The sequence below is a fragment of the Bombus flavifrons genome, chromosome 9 (assembly GCF_040668555.2).
Source record: "Bombus flavifrons isolate JBK064 chromosome 9, iyBomFlav1_principal, whole genome shotgun sequence".
NCBI classification, from domain to species: domain Eukaryota; kingdom Metazoa; phylum Arthropoda; class Insecta; order Hymenoptera; family Apidae; genus Bombus; species Bombus flavifrons.
Window position 1 is genome coordinate 5,553,767 of NC_138450.1, and position 25,762 is coordinate 5,579,528.

Below are 25,762 nucleotides of genomic sequence, written 5' to 3' on the forward strand. Positions count from 1 at the left end.
CACACCCTGACATTACTCCGCCGATAACGATCCTTGTCCTATTTGTCTGTGTTCTTTCGATAGGGCTGACGTCTCCGAGCTGCAATTTCCCTTTCGAGGACCTGACCGACGCCGAGGATTCGCTAGTGAGCGATACGGAGGACAATATCGGTACTCGTATGCCTGCCACATCCGCATAATAACGAGAACCGGGGGTAGACACGACAGGCAAAAAAAAAAAAAAAAAAAAGAAAAGAATAAATAGAAGAAAGGAATAAAATTTTGAATAGAAAAAACCTTCGATTTCCTCTTTAAAAAATGTCGTCGATCCCATATGTCCAATCATTTAGTTCGAATTAGAACACGAGAAACTAACATACCGATGGCTCGATGGGTTACAGATAAAAAAGACTGTTCGATTTCTGTCTCGACTCGTCGCGATGTCCTATCGACAAGTACTATCGTTATGCTTTCGAATTAACATGGGGATCAATTAAAATGTTCCTCGGTTGCTTGTTTTCGATGCAATGACACGCATATTCGTTCTACCCCCGTGTCGTTCAATTATGTCAGCTTCAGAACAACACGTAGTGTCTGCGTAGACACTCCACTTGACCTACGTGCGGTAGTTTGTTCCTGTAAAATCGTTGTGCAGGCTCGCGTAGTGACAGATACACGTTGTGTCGTCGAGCTGCCTAATATCTCAAGAACAAGACAGAAAGACCCGTTCTTTCTTTTTTTTCTCGTTCCTTTTTTTTTTTATCTCTTTCCTTTAGTTTTAGTTTGTTCCCCGTTCGTCGACGTGTCCCGTTTTTTTGTAGCGTGTACGAATGAATCGACTTCTGCTTCATCGTTATAGGGATCCCACGATTGAAGGGTTCATTACGATTTTTTGTTATCTCGTTTACAATCGCAAGTAATTTCCTCCGTGAATATTTTTAAAATTCAAATGTCTAAATGTCGAACTTGATAATATTCAAATACTAATGTTAAATTCCCTTTCGTCCATTACTATAAACAGAAGATAACGGAGAAGAATAAGAAGAAAACTAATTATTTGGTTTAACATAAACACATTCTCTTGTTTGCTACATTTCTATTTCTACAGGTATTTGTAAGTACATGTACGTATACCTATCACGTACGTACATGTATATTTTATAATAAGTATCAGAAATATCTAAGAAAATGATCTTTCAATTGTCACCTATCATACGTAATAAACTCTTCAATGTTTTCCTTGTTTGTTGGTCTGATGCGTTCAAAAATTGCCCGATTTTTTGGGCTTGTTTGTGTCGTCATTGTTCGTAGCGGTAGACTAGCCTATCTTTATGTGTCTGTTTATATGTATGCCTTTGTGTATGTCGTATCGTATGTTATCTGTGGTGAACTGTCGTACGTTACATCGTGAATATTTTCTAGCCGTTTTTAAGAATTTATCGTGCAAGTGATATTCGAACGTAAGTAAGTGTCTAGATCTAAATGCAGATGAACGTTCTACACATAGATGCAATTCATCATCATGCTATGTTTCTAACAACGTATCACTGTCATAATAATCTCATATATTTAAAAATATCATCAACGTTGAATGTTATAAATAATATTTAAGAAATCGTCTCCATAACAATCGTTATTGTCATAAATCATGTCTAACACTGAGAAATCAATTTCAATATTTCTATTTATAGCAACTAATCTTTTTTTAAAAGTAACGTAAACAGACAGCTTAAACTAAACATACGAAATAAAATTCTAATTACTTCAAATATCATTGATTAAGCAATTGAAATAAGTAAAAAAAAAGATCGAGTAAACAAAGTCAAGTGGTACGTTTCAGTACAGTTTGTAAGATTTTCATCGTCGAGAGTTAGATCAAGCGAATAGCTCTGCGTGAAAGTGATTGTCGCGTAACACCCTCCGTTCGTGATAAAAATTTTAACGTATCAGTAAAGGTAAAAATTTACGAACGCGATAAAATTATGCTGTAGAAAGTGCTACGTTCGTTTCGAACGATGCTATCTTATTTCTAGTGTCGATTTCAGATTAAATATAATTTATGTTATTTGTTTAATCTGCAATTTGCGAACGAGGATAAAACTGCTCTATAATTTTTTCTAGCCTTACGGGTGACACGAAAATACCCAAAAGCAACAGTAAAAATTCACTTTCAGCTACTGCACAGCTTCACGGACATGTAATTTTGCATTCGTATTTATTCACATACACTCGCTAAAATTTAATGCACTAACACACAATCATATGCACGTGATTTATGTCGCGTGATGAGCTATTTGTTATTTTTTGTTATTTATATCGCTGATGTATATTTATAGAAAACACGATATTTATTTTATTTATTTATTCTTTCGAACGATAAAAATAAAGAAGATACGTTGAATATTAATTATACTTGAAATAATGCTATCGAATCCCTATCTTTAGTTTCACTTGTTTATTTGTTTGAAAAGAAAACGTTAAAACTAAAGAATATGAACATAATGCTACCCGTCAAATAATGCAATTGAATTTCAATAGAATTTCGATCGATAACATTTCATTCCATGATTACTCGCAGAATTCATAAAGAGAAACATATTCGATATTACGCATGCACGTTTCATATTGCATAATTCTTATTCCCTTTGATATCGACAATTACACGCATAAACGTAATATCCTCTTTATATTACTTTGATGCTCAATTTAAAACTTCAAGCTCTATATTATCATCTCCATTTCGTTGTACACTTTCTTTTTTCTCTACTTGTTAATGTATGACTCGTATGATAGTTTAATGTATTTTCCCTTCATACATTTTTTCATGTTTTCGTATTTCGCGCTAGATATATGTATATATATGTTGTATATTTCACACTTTCTGTGTATTCTAATTTTGACCTACTTTGAGGCATTTTCGCATAATTCCGGTAGATGTAATTCGAAGAGATGGACGAAATCTCCTTTAGCTAATATATATGTTAATTAGCTTTTTCTTTTGCCTTTCTTTTACGTAAACAACATTTACCTTTTACTAAAAGATTTTCACAAATAGCATATGCTGATTTGCAAATTTGCTTCTAAAACTTTCGTCATATCAAAAGCATTGTGCATATTACTCTTTATGTCATTTGCAAAGAAAGTAAATATTTCACTACACTGACGTACACTGAGTTGTCAATGTGAATGATCTTCGAATTAAACATTCTGCTTATATGAATGTATGTTTTTCTATATATGTATGCCATTTATATCACATGTAGGTATATCATATTTTTTAAGAGGTGATTTGTTAGAAACAGAAACCTAATTACCTGTTTTTGTTTCGGCAGATACTGAAATTGACAAAATTGTTATATCACTACCGTGATTAAGAGCACATTAAATAATTGTAAATGGAGCACAAGCATTTATTTAGTTGTTTCAATTAAATGAAACGTTCATTAATTTTAATACTATAAAACCTATAATAATCTTCTAACTTAAATTCTTCATTGCCTTATCTTATAATATCTAGTATCACGTAAATTAATACAAAGATATTTAAAGTATGGTATAATCAAACAGTTAATTAGTAAATTACAGCGTAGCTTCGTAAACCTATTTAACGTCTTAAAAAAATATAAGAAACCCAAATTTTATTCTTTTGAAATCCCCGAAATTTGAATTTCTAATAAGAAATAGGATAGTTAGGTATTCTGTTTCAAACTGAACGTATTTAAAATGTTATGATAATGATACAAACAGTTGTAATAAACATGTTTCCCGCGTTTGTCTTGATGTTTGCTTTGTCTTGACAAGTGTATTGTCTGTCGTTCTTGTAAACGTGAATGCTGACTTCTTAATTGTTTACATATTTGCAGCACGATATCTCGTTTCTGCAACTTCCATCAATCCTAGATATTATTGATGTTTATACGTTTATACGTTTGACTAGCACGCTGCCATTTGCAAAATATGCATACCGTGCTTGTAAGTACTGTGTGTTAAACGAGGCAATGCGTTTCTCTCGTCTCACCGAATGTTTCATTTATTTCGCATTTAATATACTACACATTCGTTTGTCGGCATTACCTACACATACTCAGCTCCGGTCCAGTCGATCTAACATTCACGGGATAACGAGCGGTTCTTTTTTCTTTCTTTTTGTTCATCGAGCCTCGATCGTTAACGCTTTCTTAGCGTCGCGATAAAATTCTCCGGAAGCTCTTAACCCTCAAACGCCGAACCGCAGACGGCAATGACTCGGTCATTTCCAAACCATATAATATGTACAGAATTTTAATTTTGCACGAAATTTCACTGCCGCATACGGAGGGAAATTATACATCGTAAAATTTCGGCAATTTTAAAATTATAGAGATTACATATTGTACTGAAATTATATATGGAACCGTAAAATTATGCTGATTATATCATATAACAAAAATTATGTACTCTCTTCTTTGAGAAATATTATAATCTATTACACTAGAAATGTATCCCTTTGTTTCATTCAGTGTTTGAATTCCAAAAGGCCGAATCATAGCCCAAAGAGGGTTAAATTAATTATTCAGAATACAGATTACCCGCTTTTTATTCGTCATCGCAGCTTCCCTTTTTCTCCGTTTCTTTTCTTTTTTTTTCTTTTTCAATATCAAACGACCGGGCGCGTACCTCTTTTCTCAAGATGTTATTAGTTTCCGATAAAAATCGTCGATCGACGTTGATCATATACGCAGCATTGAACGTGTTTTTAACAGAAGCTGCAGTTAATCGACGTGAGAAAAGTATTCGTGGATCGCGATACGAGAAGCGGGTCGTTGTTTACGAATCGTTGATGACCGAGAGGTGAGAAGTTTGCGGGAAATGTTGAAACTTCTCATTTGGAACTTACCGATGAAGTTTCGGTCGGTTCTAAAAGTTTCTTCGAACGTGTAACGATCGACTGTGGACTCTCGAAGCAATCACTGCCGGCTCGCTTCCACCATGCCGAATATGTCGGTTATTTTACATGTTTCTGATGGTGTCCTTGATCGTGCAGGTCGTGTTGGATGTCCACACTTCATGGCGCCGGAAGTGATCCAGCGCAGACAGTACGGGAAGCCTGGTGACGTCTGGTCAGCCGGAGTACTACTTCATGTCCTATTAACTGGTACACTTCCATTCGTCGGCTCTCGAGATAGACTGCGAGAAGCAATTTGCAGAGGACGAGTACAGGTAGAAATTGACCAGACATTACATTTTCTCTGTTTTTACAAAGCGCGCAAGAATGATAATCATGTTTTGATGTGCATTTAGCTCTGACGAGCACGCTTCCATGTCTCTGTCATAAGTATAATAAATGCATAAGGTATTCGTAAAACTTGCAGATGGGATCGCCATTATGGGACAATATCAGCGAGTCAGCCAAGGATCTCATACAAAGAATGCTCACAACGGATGTAAATCACAGGATTACCATACAGGAAGTGCTGAACCACAAATGGCTCAGAGTAAGTCGTCTTTCATTCAATCTGTTTTAACGTCATTTCCATATTTAACGTCATGTTCAAAATGTTTTCTTTTATGTTTCAAAGGAAATCAGAGTTTTCGAGCGTTTAGAAGTCTAATCGATACATATGGAGTAAAACTCTAGGGAGCTTAAAGCTTCCGTCGCGAAAATCTGAAAGAACTTTCGAAAGATAATCGTGTCATCTTCGCGAGATAGATATTTAGAATTCAGGTATTAAAGTACTTAGATATAGTTAGTACTAAATTAATTGAGTTCGAAGTGGTGAAATCGTGAAATTTTTAAGAGGAGAGGCATCTTGGGATTTTGAAGTAGTACGTACGTTTAGTAGAGATGGGTTCGAATACTTGTATAGTGTAATTTTACATTGGTTCAAATTTGATTGAGAAAAACTTACGTGTACTACTAAAAATGGTAGAAAATGATATTTTTAGATCATATAGCTTTGGGACTCTTTATCTGCACTTTGGGAAATGTAAGTGGAACTTTAATATAATCGAACCTAGGCCAAGTGGATTGGAATCGAGAACCTTCTATTCTCTGTGTAAATCTTTCAAACGATAGCTTTTTGTTTGCAATACGAAATTCGATTGAAATCGGAGTATACGCTGTGTGTAATATTTATACCTAGTAACGTAGTTTCTTGCCTTGTAAAGTTTGAGTATAATTTTCGCGACTCTATGTTTGATGCAAATATCAAAGTAAAATCTACAAGGGCCCATTCTGAAGTTCGATACTAACTTAGTCAATATAGAAAATGAAAAATTCTCTTTTAAAGTAAGTAAGTTTAATAATAAAGTAAGTTTTAATCGACTCTTACGAAGTGAGATTTTTGCATCAAAATCGATTTGAATTCGTGAGTGCGTATTGAAGCTGATTCTATCCTTAGTGTTGAGCCATTTGTGTTAACAACTTCTATTTAATAGATGCTGCGAGCGCATCTGGTTCTTTTTATATCGTATCAGGTTTTCGATAAACGGCCTCATTTTCTGTTATTATATCCGGTGAATGTACGTGCGCATGTCCATGGCATATGGTGTAATAAAGTAAGAATATACTTATATGATACGACAGTTAGCCAGTGACCTAAGGTAGCGAAGCTTGGAGTCACCCCATATATCGATGCAATACACGTGCAACTGGGCTATCGATCGCTATAGCAGGGGCAAAGTTCCACCGGTTAATGAAAATAACTGTAGCGGTGTATATTTTTCCCTGTACTAGTTACAGTTTTTTGAACGTGACTGCACATTCGCTGAAGTCCTAAGAACTTCATAGAAACGCGCGTTAATGATCGTCTTTTTTTCGTTAAGAAGAAATTGCCCGACACAGGAGTTTTTTCAAAGCGAATATTTTTCTACTCGAACGTGTAGATTGTTTCCTACAGTGTATACAAATACATGAGCATGTATTTATTTACTTCTACTGATTTATTTTATTTTAAATAATGAATATTTATTTTGTTAAATATATACTCGCTAAATAAAAAGGATATTGATATTTCTGTGATTGATAAATATGGGAAATTTGATTCGTTCTTGGTCGATGAAATTAATGAGAAGTAATTAATACGAGGCGTTCGTTCGATGCTCTAATTTCACTAAGAACTTTCTCAAGTGATTTATCATACATATCATGGAGTAGCATTAATATTAAGTTCATTATTCATTATGACAATATTGAAGTTGCATAATCTCTAAACAAACTATATTTGTAGGATCGTGATAAGGGCGTGGCTCGAATACATTTAGGCGAAACTATAGAAGAGCTTAAGAAATTCAATGCTAGACGAAAATTGAAGGAATCTGTAAAAGTGGCGATCTCGTCGTCGAAATGGCACATCCCGTATTCGGAAATTAACGGCGACAGTTTTTTCGACATAGGCGATGATGAAGTTATAACCACAGGTATGAATATTTTTAATATCTATTTTTAATGTATATATTAATTAGTTAATTATGAATAAGTAGGAAGGAAACAAATAATTTAACCGTTAATCTTTATATAAAACTGAACGAATTAAGGAAGTAAGTGTCATTAAATAAATTCTTTAAAAGTTTTCAATTTTAATTACCATTAAAACATCATAATTTGTTGATGTTTTTACTTGGTTATTGTTATTATCTTTTGCTTGTTCCAACGTTGCTTAGAGTTGCAAATAATACGTGATATGATCTAATATTAAATCAGTTGTTTAAGTTAGTTCCAATTCTAATTAAGTGAGTGGTTATTTTTCTACTTTAATATCGTTTAAATTGTTGAGATTTATAAATTCGTTTCATCAGTATATTCTTTTTATTACACTTCTGAAATTTTGCGTTAATTAGAATTATAGAAACTAGTACGTATTATCGAGAATGATTCAATGTACCAATTATGTATTACTTATTACGCACTATCGTGTGTATCTTCTAAAGACAAAATTAATTTCTAGGTGCTGTAGCTGAAATTTTAGACTCTCTGGATGATATTGAAGTACTTCAAGAGAGTGGAAGACTGACACGTGCTGAGATACTTAATGCAGTTGACGATTATCGTCTTCGAGCCATTTTAGAGGTAAGAATATGTATATTAAAGATACCGTAAAAATTATTTATATATCAACTTTTCTGACTATATGTATACATATGTTTCATATTTCGTAAGATAGTATATGAAATGCAGTTCCCACATTATCTTAAAATGTTCCATATACGTAATGATACTATCGTTCGTTTCTTCTGTTAAAAAGTATGTTGTACATCAGAGAAGAAATTTAATGAAAATTCTTATTTCTTACGCATAAATAACTCTAATTTATTCACTTACTGAGTGTCGATAATATAACGACTAGAATGATAAAAAATATCATTTGAAGTCAATTATTACGAATTTATACGACTATATACTCATGTGTTCTTTTCCAACATAATTTTTATTGATATAAATTTTCATTACTGGGTATATCTGAAAATGCAAACACACACACACATACTCATATGCACTTCTAGAGTTCCTACTTTACCAATACGCAGAACGGCAGTTTCCGTCATTCGTGGCGCCACCGTTAGTTTCTGTCGGTTTATATTTACGCCAGTTACGCGTCCTCATTTGACGTGGGAAAGAGCGCAAGCGCTCGAAGTCCGTTTATTAAGATGGCTGACGTGCTGGTCTGATAAACAAAATGCTATACAGGATTGAAATGGCGCCGTATTTCGTCTTCCATCGCATAGATGTTTACGTGCATCTTTTTTGTGTTATATAAACGATCGCGTGGGATCGAATAGCCCACGTGTTAAAACTGGAAACGAAAGTAAACAAGGATGCGGCTTTGTCAATTAATATACGTCGGCGAGGTCGAATTGGTCGGTGACCTGCTCGAATTTGCCTACCTCTTGGTGAGTAAATCGATTTTGAACAAAAACGCGGGTAATCGTCCCTCCATTGGTTTTCTCTTTTTCTTTCGTCGGTAATGTAAACAATATCGTCGCTCCATCCACACACGAACCAATCGCTGTAACGTGATGAGACATCTAAAGGTTTCGTGATGAACTAGCGTATTTTGCCGCGAATACGATTAGTACATGGCTGACAGACGTGACAAGCGGATGTGTAGGAAATAAGCACGTTTTATTGTAAGTTTATTTAAACGTTTAGACGAAATTGATCTTATATTTGTTCAAGTATTATTGTTTCTATTTTCTCTATGTCTATGTTCTCGATCTGTTAATGATTATTAACGATTTCAAGTCATATTTATGGGAATTGTATTTCACGATATACAAGACAAAATAATTTGAAACGTATTTATGAGATATGTAACATTCTGTAATATTATACATATATAAGCGGTACTATTGATAATTAGATCATAAGCATGTAATTGTTATTTGTAATTGAAGTATTGTTATATCTTTAGTTTGGAAAGTTAAATAGAATGACTAATATGGTTATTGTTCTTTAGCTTTACGATAGAATCTCGACCCGAGTTCCAACGCCATGTCGAGCGCCGCAGACAGATGCAGTTCAGCGTGCGCGAGAAGTCGAGGAACTACTTCGAGAAATAGAGCATTCAGCGATACGAAACATCGATAGGGCGGATCTTCGGGAGCTCCATGAACTTCTTGTCCAACCGCACATGAGGGTAAGTCTTCGAGAAATTTATTTAAATTTTGATCGATTCGTCGATAATGATTTTGGCGCGAACTGCAATTCAAACAAAGCTTACTGTATGTACGTATAATCTCGTGACACTATACTAATCAAACAATAAATTGATTCTTGAAATTTTATGTAATTAAATATACATAATAATATATAAATATATATTATATATATTTTATTATATTTTATATATATTATATATATAATATGGAAAAGTAAAGAATATAGAACGAATATAATTTTTGGAGCAGGTATAAATTGTATTTGAGTATAAAATATATAGGGATATAAATTATATTCGTGTTTATGAGGAGGACAAATTAAGATAAATGATACATCCTCTCACACAAAGAAATATTTCATTTTTAAATAACTTAGATTGTATTAGAAATAAAATGCAGTTAAATCAATTTAAGATTGTAAATGTTATACATTAGAAAAAAGACTAGACTCTTTATAAAATATATTTCTCAATTAATTGTAATGAATATGAGGTTTACGGCGTGTTTATTGGATATAAACTATATATAGTCAATAATATATGTAAATTTATTTGTATATCAATCTAAATAACGATGGGAAGAAACTATTAAATTAGATTTTTCTGATCATATTCTGTTTTTTTACTTTTTCTGTTAGAATTGCATACAGTTATTATGTATTCACTATTTATCGATACAGTGTTTCAATTCCAATCGCATATCTCACTATTAATTATACGAAATAGGATTTCTGACTAATTCTAGATAAATTTATCTTATTTCAACGCGGACATATGGTTGACACGACTTTGTTCCAGGTGGAAGCATTTTCGAGGTTTTAAGGTCCTCTCCGCTTCTTATGCGACGACACGTCCAACGACCTATAATCTATCGTTTACTTAAATTCACTTTGGGTTATTTGCTATCGCTTAATGTTACATTTTATGTGTACAATTATTAAATGCCTCCATGTGGAACTAATTCGTTCGTACACAATATTCTTCTCTCGAAACTTGTTACATTTCATATAAAATATCTCTTGTATTATTACAATGAATTAGCTATATATATTTAAAAAGTAAAGTATATAAGACATCATAAGACAGCATAAAACGCCCTAAAAACCCCTGCGTCTATCTACTCTATCCACTATCACAAAGACTGTGTAATCTCGGAAAAAGCAAAAATGTATTGAAACTGGGTCGACAAATTGCTAATCGTTACAATACCGTTTCCTTTCTCTCTTGTTTCCCGTTTTTGGTAGAGGTATCAATGCGACGTCTTGCGGCGTACTCGCAATTACATGTTTCTTCCTTTCCGCCGTGGCAGTCGTCGCTGGTGGTAGTATATTTATCGCGGTGTTTGACATTGCATGCGATACACCGTAAATAGGGCACAGAAATGTAGGTCGATCGTTAAAATTCTCATTTAAAAATCCCGTAGCTGTAGTGAGAGAAACACGTAAAGAGGGGAAAAAGATAGTACGAAAGAGCAGGACAAATATGGAGGAAGAAGAGAAAAAGACAAATAGAGCTGGACTAAAAGAACGATAGGGCTGTTACTGTGAAAAGAACGAGTTCTGATAGTCGACTGGATCTACGTACCATCGTGAGCGACGACTTATTAGTTATTCCTTTCACGCTGAATGTTACACACGTTCGTTATACTCTTACTTTTCTGGAAAATTAGGTTGTCCGATTCTGGTTCGATTAGCGTTATGGAAATTTATTACTAGCCCGAAGCGTTTGGGGGCTTGTCGTTTGGAAGGCTCAGGAAAAATTTTGCGTGTCATTTTGAGCTTGAGGAAAATTCATTACCCATTTCTGATGATATCGAATAGTATAATTATGTATTCGTTGGTCAATAATTACAATATCCGTAGATAATAAAATGCTTTTATTTCGTTCGACTGTCGCTTTTTATTGAAAATGTATATGCCAGGTTTCATAGAATTTCTACGTTCCTATATTCATATAATAAAGGAAACTTTTTTTAAAGAAGTGATTAATATTTATTATTAAGATAGTTCATTCTGTGATAATAGATGTGTACTTCTGACAATTCATAAAAAGGAAGATTAAATGTTCTCTTATAGGTTCCACCATAAGTTGTATAATAATTGGGAAATTTATATGCAAGTTAATTTGTAAAATGATCCACAAACTTGTTATATTTTATATTAAATATCGTGCAGTCTAACACACCCTGCAAAGATCAAATATTTTTGTAACGAGGAGGTCTTGCTATTCTATTTATATTTAACGAAATTTAAATTACTATAAGTTGAAAATTAAGTACAACTAGGTTAATTTTGATAATTTTACATTTCGTTTTGATAATATATAGAAGTTATATTGGACATAAAATTCCACGTATCATGCTGTAAATTAATGAGGGGAGGTCGATTATTTCATTATATGAAAATGGCATTGTTTGTAAAAATATAGCGTTCTTTTCTGAAATATATATATCTAGTTTAAATATATACATTGTCTTAGCTATCATACATCATCTTAGCTATCATTATTGCTAATGCTACTACTCTTATAATTAACACATTAAATACAGTTATCTATATTATAAATAACCCATATTTGTAAATACAGAGTATTTTTGTATATCCATTTGAAACAAATATTAATTATAAATGAATGTAAAATGTCAGACTTTTGTTGGTGGATACCTTTAGTTATAGAATTTACTCATATATATTTCGTTTTCAAGAGACCATGTTATTTTAAATGAAATTGATAGTTCAGAAAAGGTTTAGTATGTTCCGAATAATTTTAAGAAGTTGCCATATGTAAAAAGTGCATGTCAGAAGATGCGAATAATGGATCCTTTCCAGGGCTGTATTAACGCTTCCTGGTAGAGTTTGAAAATATTCAGAGTGAAATTGCAGTTGCAGAAATGATAAAATATAAATAACTACTGTTCGAGCGTTCAAGAGTTACGATACGAGTTTGAATACGATTTCGTCGGTACGAGTCAGTTAGAGAAGCGAAGCCGGCTTGATATACCTGTCGCAGTAAAAAAAAAAAAAAAAAAGAAAAACAAATCAGCCTCGACTAAAGTTCGCCACTTGTTTGCGTATCAACTTTCAATCTATTGTACTTTACGTACCTATTGTTTCAAATTTGTTTTTTACATGAATCTTTTATTTTCGAATATATTCACTTTCGTGTTATCTCACATTTTACATTTTAATTTTACACTATCTTAAATAATCAAATAATAATTTTGTTCTATAAAATATCAATATCTATAATAAAAATTAATAGAGATACTGGGACAAATTTCTATTGTAATTTTTTCGGTGTACTAGGGACAGAAATTTTATGCAGTTTTCATATCACATCTTTTGTATTGTGTCATATATGTATTTATACATTTAAGTATTTTATTATCAACAAATATATGGTAAATAATGATCATAATACGAAGTAAAAAATACTATAATTACAAAATAGGAATAGTATATCTTACTGAGGTATAATGATTATTTTATTAATAAGGAAATTAGGCTAATATCAAGTGAGTCATGCAAAGGTATTCTATGTTATGCTTTCATAGTCAATAGTTCTTTTATTCTCTTTTCATATGAAAAATATCCAGTTTCAAATATTGAAAAACACAGAAAGGGGAAGGTATCATGTTCAAAGCTTCATGAATAATATCGAATTTCAAGATATTTCATTCAAGAAATCGAATAGGTAAATATTTGCGCGTGAAATATCTCGTCCATGGATGTCAAAGGTATAACAATGCCAAACATGGGATACGTTATATTTTTCATATTAATGTTTCTTCTAGTTTTCCTTTACATGTAAATACCAAACGATAAGGAAAATTGTGAAATATCTTGTTCAAAATATACGAACGACATCGAATGTCGAGAAATCTTGTTGGAATAGGTACTTGTACCTTGAATATCTCCTTTGCGAATACCAAGTCTAATGTTGCATCATCGAGTAGGTTCGTCGAAGCGACTTGCCTACAGCTCGTTCTGGAAGCAATACTTCAAAGAAAATGTTTGTCAACAGCCTTCTAACTGTTGCATCAGACGTGTTCTGAATGTCTCATAGTGTTTACAATCGATCAATCGCACTCAAGACTATTCAGAGGAAGAGAGAGAATGGTGGAAAGGAAGGAATTTGGTAAAAAGCTGAGTTCTCTTTTGATACTCGTTCGATAGAGAACGAAGTGGTTGACGAATTTAAAGCGAACATTTTGACAAATATATGCGCATGAATATTCGATCGACTTCGAGATCGTGCAAGTCGACAGGTCGACAGAACAGTACTTGCAAATAGAACAGGCAGTTAGTTATTCAGATCTTTTTTCTCGAATATCGTCCTGTCGAGCCATCGAAGTGACCACGATCAAAGTTGAATAACGTGCAGTTTATTATCGTAACGAATGTATGTATAATTTATTGACTAGTTAAACATTGATAGACGTGCAGATTAAATAATTGAAATGTTAGAAATGGCTTTTATCTTCTATAAAAGAATTTAATTCTCTTCTTGAAGAAAGCTTAATTGATACGGAAAATTGTCTACAAATAATTGCGATATTATTTTTGAGGAAAATTTTTTCCCTTTCCACTATTAGAATATTTTGAAATGTAATTCTGTTTTATAATATTTTTATTTGTCTTTTTTATTTTACCATCTTGGTATCTATTTTATGTCCTTATACATATATCGCGATATTCGCTGTTTGACGCGAATGTCGTGTTATTTCAAAGCAATTTGTTGCTTGTGTATTTAGTAGGACAACTGCAACTGGCTATTTCGGGCTTGTGTGTACGTACTGCCTATTCAGCCGGTTTATATATAGGTAGAAACTATTCAAGAGGGTTGAGGATTGATCAATTAGTTCGTGTTATACTTTCTCTGGTACATTTTGATCCCTACTATTTTTTAGCATTCAATGGATTAGTTGGCTAACACACATCGGGGTCAACTAGAAACTTCGGGCGAGGTAGAAAAGATCAACCATGTCCAGTTTCGTACTATGAAACAAATTCACTCTACTACACATAATCAAATGTTTTTTAAAGGACAGAACGAATTTTTTAATTCAATTCTCGTGACACTTCTCACGCCATTTATATACAACGATGAATTGAATTAGTATCAGTTAGAGAGTTATATATTATTTTCGAAATTTTATATATAGAGATATTAATAAAAAAAGCTAATAAAAGTAGCAAAAGGAATCGAGATTAAAAATGCGCCATAAAAAATATCTATACTTCATAGAATATAAAGTTTACAATAAATGAAAGACGAAGTTGTTCATTTTTTGTTTCACATATTACATTACTATCCAGATCTTTTTATTCCACTTTTACCAAAATTCTGGGTACAAGATGTCTTTTTCGAAACACGTACTATCATGTACGTTTTTTATATTTTGCTAACAGTAATATTTGATCTTATCTATCGTAATGAATTTGATAAGCTCTGGATTATAAAAAAGCTAGTAACAAAACGATATGCTATTCTGGTTTCAACCACTGAATATTCTATATTATATTATACAAAACATAATATATTTTAGATTATAAGAAAAATCTGATTAGTTACAAATAACAAATTAAATTTCTTTCATTCTAACATTCATATTATTATACTGTATTTTGCATTTCTCGTCATTGGTTCCGTGCATCTTATGACATAAATGAGACGCGATTCTTCTAGTAAACTGTCCACACTATTTTATCTTTTCTTTTAACGCGACAAACCTATTACATTCCTAATACGCTCCTAATACCTTCTAAGAGCATTAAAACAATTTCAGTCAGCTTATCTCGTATAGCACGTTTCGCATTTCAGCACTCAAACAACAGTCTCCGTAGCTAAAATTTTTCCAACAATCACTTGAAATATATTATTCTTCTAGCAAACCAATAATATTATCTTCCATTAATTACACAGTCTCGTTACAGCTAAAATCAAGAAGCTTATTACATTCCTAATACATTCTTAGCAGCACTAGAACAATGTTAGTCAGCTTATCCTCTTATTACATTCCTAATACAATCCTAGCAGCATTGGAATAATGCCGGTCATCTTATTCTCTTTCTCACACGCCTATCAATGGCCTCTATTATTTCCAAAAAGAGCAAATACCTCGACTCGAACGTGCCAACATAGCCAGCCTCGTCAAGCATCGATACGCGCGCGAAACAGAAGAAACGATTCTTAAAGTTGGGTCACGATTGATTCACGTTCTATCTTTCAGTAGCACCGGGACGATGGTCGAGACTGCTCTAGACCAATCGGCAGTTGCTGGCGTTGGCGGTACTGCGAAAACGTCGGTTCCTCGACGCGGGGGTTGCTGGTCGCGTCGCGCGTTAGACCAGGGAAGCCGAGGGTGAGACGGCTGGCAAGAGCTGAAGGGTATGAGGGTGGGGGATGCTCGTTGGAGAAAGGGGAGTTGATGCCGGCCGAGGGTGGTGGGCGTCAGGCTACGAAAGCTAGTATGTCGCAGAACGTAGATCGCGAGCGACGCGTTCCGCTTCCCCTAATTCACGGTTTCGTCGACAACTGTACGTCCCCTGGGGTCGATCGTATTGCTGGAACACGTGGAGATGATTACCGTTCGGTGACAGTTCGCGTACGATCGGTCCACAGTTTCCCTTATTATTGGTGAGACGTGCTACGAAACCATCCACCGGCGAAGAGCGCTAATTTCTGGCAACATTTTCTCGCGCTGCCTGTAAACACCCGGCAGTCCACACGGTTCGAGACGACCTCTCGCGAGCGTCACGTATTTCTACTTCTTGCGTTCTTCGATATTGTGTTTTATCATTGTGATTAACACGGCGTGCTTCGCTGATGGAAGTGTGTTGTTACACTGGAGTTTCCTGATTTGGTAAATCCACCAGTAGATCATCCAAAACGGCAGATATCCTACTGACCGCTGACCAAGCGTTTCCTTCTCATCCTCTATTCACGTTTCGCCCGTTCATTCACTAGTAGCCCACTTTGAGCTCGAACGTTTGATTATATGGAGAACGCTCGAGCTCGATAGTAATGGAACTCGCGTTTGATCGCTCAAATGTTTTTATTTTGATCTAGTTGTTACGAACGTTTTCTTGAGCTAAACACTTCGCCAAGAAATAAACATGAACCTCGAGAAAGGAGACAGGGTAAATAAAGCATTTGTTTACGTACTTTCGATCGCGCGACTAAAGTTCGAGACTAGTTCGTTGTTGAACTACTTGGATCGCAACTGTACGTCTCATGTTTTCTCGTATTTCCCTAGCGATTTGTTACTTTTACGTGGGTGTATCTAATTTCCAGAAGTATCTACAAATACTAACTTCGGTTTTCAAGGGAGGAGCGCTGAGCTCTGGCTCGTTGAATGAAATAGAGCGAAGCTTTCGACGTATCAGTTATTTGGATCGTCCGAATTTACGAAAAAGATGGGTCGCGTTTCCTGCCAGTGTGAAAGAATCTCGTGTAGTGTGTCGCAGGGCGTTGATCTCTCGGGCGGTCACCGCGTGCAAAAAGCCGTCGAATGTCTTTCGTCGTGAATAAGCACACGTTTCTTATGTAAGCTTAACCCGATGGATACAAAGAAGCACGAAAGAGTAATGCGGACGAGTAATATTCTCGAGTATCGTTTACACAGTACTCTACAGTGACGCAAATATTGGCTGGTCTGGATGAAAACAGAAACGGCTGATTAGGCAGGGGATACATTAATATACTAGCTGATATTTTAGGATCATCGGTAATTTTCGAAAGACCTTGACTTCCCTAAATTTCTTGATAATTTTCCTATTAAATGTCATCGGCAACTCCTTCGTTTTTTATTTTTTAATGATGCTTATTTACTATCGCCAAGTTCCTCTCAACTCTTCTTCTTTTTTTTCTAATTCAGGAAATTCCTATTTGTTTAAAATGCGAAATATTTAAATATACGACAAATTGATTTATTTATACGTAAAGTGGAATTATATACAAGGATGTATTTATACGTTAGCGAATTTGTATTTCGTATGGTAATTTATTCCTTTAGTTGGCATTAACATATATTATTCATCGAGACGGCCGAGTTATCAGCTAATTCGAATAGGATCAATTAATTTTGTTATACGAAGTAAACCTATCGATATTTCGTTAAATGCGGTACGCTGTGGGCGATAATGATTTTAATTCTCGATTGATCGAAAGCCAATAATTTTGCGGTTTTCCTTGGATAATTTAGCAACGTTTTCCGATCGGTGCGATAGATTCCGCCGGTTACTACCATATTTCACACTGGACCCTATTCCTGTCATAATCGGTTCATCTTACCACCAAGAAGTGGCTCTTTTCTATCATCTGATCTTTGCTCCTAGGGTATACGGGGTGAACCTCGTATCTCAGACAGGTTGTCTGACTCAGCTGTTAAGAACTTGTGGCATCGATGAAAGCCGGTTTCGCCGAAGCTGAGAAGCTAGATATATCGGACACTTGCCGCAATCGTCTTGTATTTTAAAATGCCATACCAGTGTCTTATTGGATTTTTATCGGCTTTTCTATCACTGCAATCGATAATCCTTCAGGGATTTCTTGAAAACTTACAAAGAATATTTCAGGGATTCCTGTGTTTCCCCTTGAATCGTTTCGATGTAAACGCCTACGCTTTACTCTTACCAATACTACGATGTTTCATCGAACGTGTCTCGATGAAATACATACATATTCTTTTTATTGAAGAGCCTCGGAGCAATTTGTTACATTGTCTACTGTGTGTGTGCGCGCGCGCGCGCGTGTGTGTGTTCTTATATTGGATTAAAATATATATTTCGAGCTTTAGTATAGTACTTCATTTCGCTGTAGGCGTCATTTTATTTCACTTTGCGGTTTTTTACATCCTGTGCGGCCCTATTTTTTTCTCAGGGAAACATGAAATTGTTCTTTAAATGTAGCGTTTTCTATTGGTCATAATCTAATTAGAAAGTTACTGCCGAAAGAGTTGTTCTCATTTCGATGCTCGTTAAAACTTTTCCGTGGTACAGCTACGAATACCATCTAACAGTATCCACTGCTATGTATTCGTGATCCATATTGAATTATATTGAATGATAAAATTGATGCCAGATCAGAAGGTAAACAAATGAATAGTTCGTATTAAGCATTTTTCCAATATGAAGTGTGTACGTTTGATATATTTAAAATAGATATTTGAAATAGAAGTGGTTCGTCACATGGCAATGAAATTCGCTGAATGAACTAATCGTAATGGCAGAATTATCGTTTAATAGCGTCTACAAATTTAGCGTGTATGTTTCATTCAATGTGAATTTTAAATTGTGTATGCGCTTGATAAAATTTTGAGATTGATATTCATTGAAGTTTCACTTATCTTTTCCGATTATAAGTTACTTTGCTTAAGTTGTCTGACTGATTTTATGGAGGTTAAGAAAAATCTATGTACAATGTGTATGTACATTCGAATTTAAATTTGAAGTTAATTAAGTAGCCATGTGGCCGGTAGAAACGAAAGTACATTTTGTTTAAAAATTAATCAGAATTATGGTAAATTTCATTACAGACAGAGTTACTTATTTGATGAAGTTTGTAATTCGAAAGTTCATCATTCTTTATCCTTTTTTCATTGAATACGCCTATCCCGCGAAATTTTGTCTCGCCCGAGGTTACACTTGATTCCGTCTTGAAAATTCCGTGAATACTTTGGTAATAAGGTTTTACATAGTTCCGTCCCAGAAATTCCGTACATAGTCTAGGTAGTTTTAAAAGCGCAAGTGTAGTTTATACATACCTGTTTCGATACACATATTCCATTGTGTAGTACTACCACAGCGGTGCTGTAAAACAAAGTGGCTGTGTAAAGAGAGATATTCCAGAAGCAGTAAAATTGATGTAGCTGTTGTAGCTTCCGTGAAAAAATAGGTGTTTTAAAATCACAAACAAGGAGTTTATAACGTCATCATTTTTTTTCGTGTTTCATGCAATTTCATGATTTTCTTTAGTCTACTTTGTCTTTTTAATAAATGTTTCGATAATGTGAAAAGTCGTTCTTATTTTCAAGTATCAAGTTTGATGATCGAATGTATTTTTAAAATCATAATTCACAAATTGCTTTTATTTTAAAATATGACTGCTTATTGTATGGAAGAAGCGTTTATACTAAATGTACTAATGTTTTATTTATATACAGTGTCTATAAATCATATTACAACGTTGCTGAAAGTTAAATATAAATAAAATGAAATATCGAATGTTCCATCTTTATCGATGATACATAATTATAATCGAAACGAAAATTCTCTTTCAACAAGAATGTGTTCAAATCAGGGAAATAAAAGTACAATTTCCCGTGTAAAATAATTAATAGAATTATTGTTCATAATTGTTTAAAGTTCTATTGCCTCTATATCGTATTTGAAATTAACTGTTATTATAAATTCTCATTAAAATTATAAATATTTTGTGTATTCTTTTTTGTGTATTATAAATATTTTGTGTATTATAAATATAATAAAAATTGTCGTACAATTATTGAGGATCTATATATTTATACATTCAGGAATGAGAGAAAAATATCTTTTCAGGGAATTTTGTATTTACGCTAGATTGAACAAAAATTTGAAATCTATTGTGAAAGTCGACAGCAAGTTAATTACACACTAATATTGTTGTTCTTTATGTATTATCAGTATTTTGCAAACGTATCGACGCATAATTCAATAGAATATACGTGGCTATCGAGTATGCAAATAACGATAAAGACATTTAATAACGATACATACCATTGTAAAAGGAAATTAACATGTCTTTACATAGCAGTATGGTAAAATTCGCGCTGATTTTCAACCGTTCCAAGATATTTTCGTACAAGTTATCGCGTCATAAATCGATTCTTTTATTTATTTGGCACAGCGTCCCCGTAAGTTCGATGTTCAATAAAGTCTAAATTATTGGAGCATCCTCGATTACAATTTTGGTAAAACGCATGTATGTAAAACCTTGGGTCAGTTCCACGTGTGCGTGGCTGAGCTTCCGCGGTTAGCTCAATAAGTTCCACAATAGTGCAACGTATATCTGGCAAGCCTCTGATTTTTTACTTGTTGCGAAATTAATGAGTGGTCGATAGCGATTTGGCACTGTAGAGTATAGCTTTCTCGTGGATCTCTCGGCCCGTAATTCAATGGAAACGAATTTTTCGTAATTCGTTAGCGGTACGATTTTCGAGGATGGTCGTTTCTACAAAATTCCTTCAGCCGAATAATTATCCGAACAAAAGATCGCGTACCTTTAAAATTCAATACGTGTATCTCATTTTCTCCTTTTTAATTTGATTTTGATTCCTTCGTTACGTTCCTTTTAATGAAGCTAGATTTATGCGAATACGAAATCATTTTTATTATACATTTCTCTGTTCAAACTTAATTTTCTATAACATTAGACAATTTAAAAATTACATATTCGTGTGTTTACGTTTTTTAAATCATACATTCCTTAGCTATTTTTGTATTATGTTAAAGATATGTCAATAACAAATTTTTATTAAATTAATTTTTATTAAAATGTTTATTTATCAAATTAAAATGATAAAATATAATCAGTTGCAATCTATATTCGATTAGATAAATAAAATTCTGACTATAAAATATCATAAAAGAAAAGGAGCTACAAACGTATAAACGTATTTGAACTAAAGACGTAATATCGTGTTTAACGTCTTCATATCCGTGGACGAGACATATCATGTCACAGTATCACGTGTCTTTTCATTAAAACATCGTTCAAATATTCCGGCAAAAGACATTTTACTAACAATCGTAAATGAACACGTTTTTTTTCATAAAATATATATAAATCTTACACGAGAATCGTTACATTAATCGTTGTACAGTACGTAGTGCATACCGAAAGATAAACGCGTTCATTCATAGAGTCGCGTGAACGCGCATAAATACGAGAAAGTTAAAAAGAACCTCAACAAAAAGTGTCTGATGGTACCTACCTTTCTATGACGATAACAACACATATTACTGTAACACAACGAAACAAAATTACTATCCCATACCACTACATCCAGTCTCCAACTTCTTGTGTCAAAGAGGAGCAATGAACGCCATCGATGAACAAGCATAACCAACCAGCTCGTTGCTTCGAAAAAAGCCCACGGCAGTTTACACAACCCCATAGCGTACGATTACAATCTCTTTCTTCGAATGTTCGCGGGATAAGCACACGTTGATTTCCTTCAGAAGAAACGGAGCAAAAAGCAGAGAAAAAAAAGAAAGAAAAGGAAAAAGAAAGAAGAAAGAAAGAAAGAAAAGGGATGCAAAGCAACGAAGTCTGCACAGTCGTAGGAGACCTGCGCGTTAGCGCATTGATTGAATTTTGTACGGGCAGGCTGACGGGGGAGAGGGAAACCATGGAACGACAGAGGGATGGGCTGGCGGAGGGTTGCTAGATTTTTGAGAGTGGGGAAGGATCGAGCGGGGATTCGAAGCGACGGGTCGTCGGGTCGGCGGGTCGACGAAATTGTCGAGGGTGGGAGGACGCGGCGAAGCTAACGGCGCGACCCGTCTTACCGAATCTCTTCACTACCTCTTCGCTTTAAATCTCGTCGTCGCGTCGCCAAAGTTGCGGTGAAACCTTCTTCCCGTCTCCCTTCTACACGGTGTCCAAGTAATAACACGATAATCTTACAAGGGGTAATTTTATGTGAAGGAATAAGCCGATAATATAAAATAAGATTTTTTTACATAACGCTCCGTTTTCGAGAAAATAGAGTTCGAATATGTTGAGATAAGAACTGGTCTGTTACACGCGCACTTGATAAATTTTTCAATTCAATTTTCTCAAAAACGGTGCGTTCTACGAACAAATTTTATTGTCCATTTATTTTCACATGTGGGATAACCTCCTGCCGATTATTCGCTTCTATTCGGTCATCAACTTCAATTCGGAATTAAGTAAAGTTTAAGTATTAGGTTCAGTATTTGTCAAATATATTTGACAAGTGTTCGAACTCGATTTTCTCGAAAACAAAGCGTTTCGTATGAAAAAATCTTGTTCTTTATTTCCGACCTATCTTTTCACGTAGAATCATCAGCTAACCGATTATTGTACTATGATCGCTGTGACACCCTGTATATTCTTCTTCCCTATTCCTCTCGTGTTTTCTTTTCCTCTCGTCTGATTCGGCCCCACTTGTCATTTCGTTCTACCTCTGCGTCTCAGGTCCACGCGCTCGCCTATCTTGACACTGTCAACAGTTAAAACTCGAATGTTCGTCGAGATTGCCGAGATCGGCTGAAACTTTCAGATACGATCCATGAACTTTAACATTATGGACGATTTGTGGCGCGTTCGACGGAAACAATTCGAAGAAATGGATCGGTGCGCGAGAGAGTGAAAGATTATTACCCTGGTCTTATCGATGATGAACGTTATTTGGACGACTCTTTTTCCGAGAATGTCGTATATCGTTACGTTTTATGTTGCAATCGTTGGAACGTGAAAGAGAAATATAGGTTATGCAGGGTTAAATGTGGTACTTGGAGAGGGAAATATTTTTGCTGTAAATACGGAAGAACGATTATAAAGATAACTGTAATCTTTACATTTCAATTCATGTAATCGTTTTATATCTGCGTTAAATTTTATCTTTTTTTAATTTAAATGTACAATTCTTTTAGATTTATAATTCTAAATATTTAATAAAAAATGGTTATTTTTTTTGCAGAAGATTATCGTAAAATACATAGACAGTATTTCACAGATGTTTAAAACCCTCGATTAAATGTACGTTTGTATCCTTCTCTAAAATTGACGAATGGACAGATCGATACCAGTAATCAGACATATTCATTCTTATTATCACGTTTAAATCTCTCTTTCATACACATGTCCAATTATTTTCTACGAATGAGAGAGATGCACAGATTTATGTATATTATATTTTCAGTTCATTTTGAATTCACAAGTATGGAATTTAGTACGATTCTTAATCGTACGACCAAATAATATTTAAATAATTGATATTCTTGAGTGGAATTTGATATTTGATTACCTTTTCCCCGTAATAATTATGACTGATTACGAGGATTTGGTGAATCCATGGAAATGACTTACTTTTGTTCTCTTTTTCTGATGGAAGTTTATGATGATAGCCGTGGAAAGGAATTCTTATTTCGGCCGAAATAACAGAAAGAGCAACGAAGAAATCTTAACCGCTAGAGAGTATGACAGACTTAAAGAAAAGTGATGGTCCCCAGGTATTCACTATCTGCCTTGAAATTAGTATCAACATAATAAAAAAAGAGTAGAACAACTTCACCATCAGATAGGGATTTATCATCGTGAAAAACAGTAGACGGCACATGAGAATGGTATGTAAGAATGTATTTTTCGTGGCGACTAAGGCCTCCTCGTTGAAGCTTGGGAATTATCTTGGCAGAATGTGAGGCTATTTTTTCAAGTTAAACGATCTCGTAGGAAAAACAGCTTAAGACATTTTATTACAATTTGATATTATTTGTATATACAGGGTGGTTGGTAACTGGTGGTACAAGCGGAAAGCAGGTGATTCTACGCGAAAAAGGAAGTCGAAAATATAGAATAAAAATTTTCTTTTTTTATTTTTTTTTTCTTTTAAAAAATTTTTCCATCGAGACAACGATCTGCAGTGAGATCCGTTATAACGTACCGCACGCGTACCGAGCGAAAATTCAAAGTCGATTTCCGCTTGTACCACCAGTTACCAACTACCCTGTATAAGCAAATTTATGATACGATTAAAAAATCGGAGAGTAGACTCTTTAAAGTATAATAAATAAAAATAGCGAAGTTTCTTCAGTCTTGTCCTCAATTGTAGGAGTAATATTTTTCTCTGAATGCTTTTTATATGACGCTCTTGATTTTTTCTATATTTCCATTTTTATGTTATTTCGTGTTTGAAATAGCCCATAAAAAGAAGATACATCAGTTTAACCAGTGAAACACTATGGCTTTGGTGGAAACCAGTAAAAAGTACCGGAAGAAAACAAGGTAGCTGATTGTTCGGAGTCAAACGCGCATATATCAATGGGTTCGCAATTTCTCGGCCACAGTAGCCTGTAAAAATCAATTAGCAGAGTCGGGTCTTGCACTAAACAAGAAGAATGAGACTGGTTAGCCAGAAAATTACAAGCCTGAATACATAATGGGGTCCGTATTTCTCTCCACCTAAACTGCTATTCGACTGAATTTCCAAGGGTTCTTGATATATATGTACCAATGTTTTCCTGTTTTCATTATAGAGAAGACACGCTTTCGCAATCTCATCTGTGTGGTGACACTTTGTCAATTGAATCCTCTACAAATCGGGTATTTTTCCGATAAATCGTAGAGCTAGTGGGGAATTTAAGATTCCTTCGTATCACGTGATCAGTCCCCTGAGGGAATTCGGTGATATTACTAGTTCTTGTGTTTCCTACGGACGAGCATTCAGGCTATGCTGGTTTTGTCATCGAGTCTCTTTGTTTGCGTTCGAGCATGAAAACGCGCTCATTCCACGCTCATCTCTCTCTCCTAACTTTCACAGCATGATACTGTTTTTGATTTAGTACTGGTGCAACGTGTGTACGTGCATATTCTTCCTTCATCATCATTCCTCGCGCCCATTGACAATACCGAATGAGGATTTTTTTCTTTCATGGGTTTCTGTATTGTGTTTGCACAGGGACTTTGTCTTTGGCATTCACACCCCTCGTTACGTCTAATATTCTCCGAATAATATTCGAATTAGAAACAAGGTTCTTTACTGGTAATTCTAAGCTATTGATCGATAATTAGCTGCGCGATAAGAAAGATCACTTTGTGTTAGTTGATTTCAATGAAGTCCATAGAATTGAATTAATAATCGAGACAAATGTGCACGGGTAGATTTTTATCATTATATTGATTATTCACAGAATTATATTCAAATCCGAAAAGAAGGGCCATTTTTTTTATGATTAGTTAGGTATCTGCAGAGAAAATATAATACATGCGATATGCGAAATAATGCGATACTACAATTGGTTTAAATCAAATCATTCATAGTGTATCATATATAATTATGTATTATATAATAATATATAATTTGTATTATTAAAAATATTTATTATATGTGATAATGAGGAGATATATACATATCTATATGA

The 25,762-nt window shown here is 34.3% G+C and overlaps 1 protein-coding gene across 10 annotated transcripts in view; it reads left to right on the forward strand.

Annotated features, from left to right (window-relative positions):
- The window catches only part of CASK (peripheral plasma membrane protein CASK), a 265,172-nt gene that overhangs the window by 43,745 nt on the left and 195,665 nt on the right, over positions 1–25,762 (forward strand). For 7 of the 10 annotated variants that reach the window (XM_069119953.1, XM_069119956.1, XM_069119954.1 and 4 more), the window contains exons 6-11: positions 64–150; positions 5,003–5,178; positions 5,331–5,453; positions 7,188–7,377; positions 7,905–8,026; positions 9,414–9,593. In XM_069119953.1, coding sequence (XP_068976054.1) covers positions 64–150; positions 5,003–5,178; positions 5,331–5,453; positions 7,188–7,377; positions 7,905–8,026; positions 9,414–9,593 — 878 coding nt within the window. The remainder of the gene's footprint in view (positions 1–63; positions 151–5,002; positions 5,179–5,330; positions 5,454–7,187; positions 7,378–7,904; positions 8,027–9,413; positions 9,594–25,762) is intronic. The other 3 variants (XM_069119955.1, XM_069119962.1, XM_069119958.1) reach the window with 1 other exon arrangement.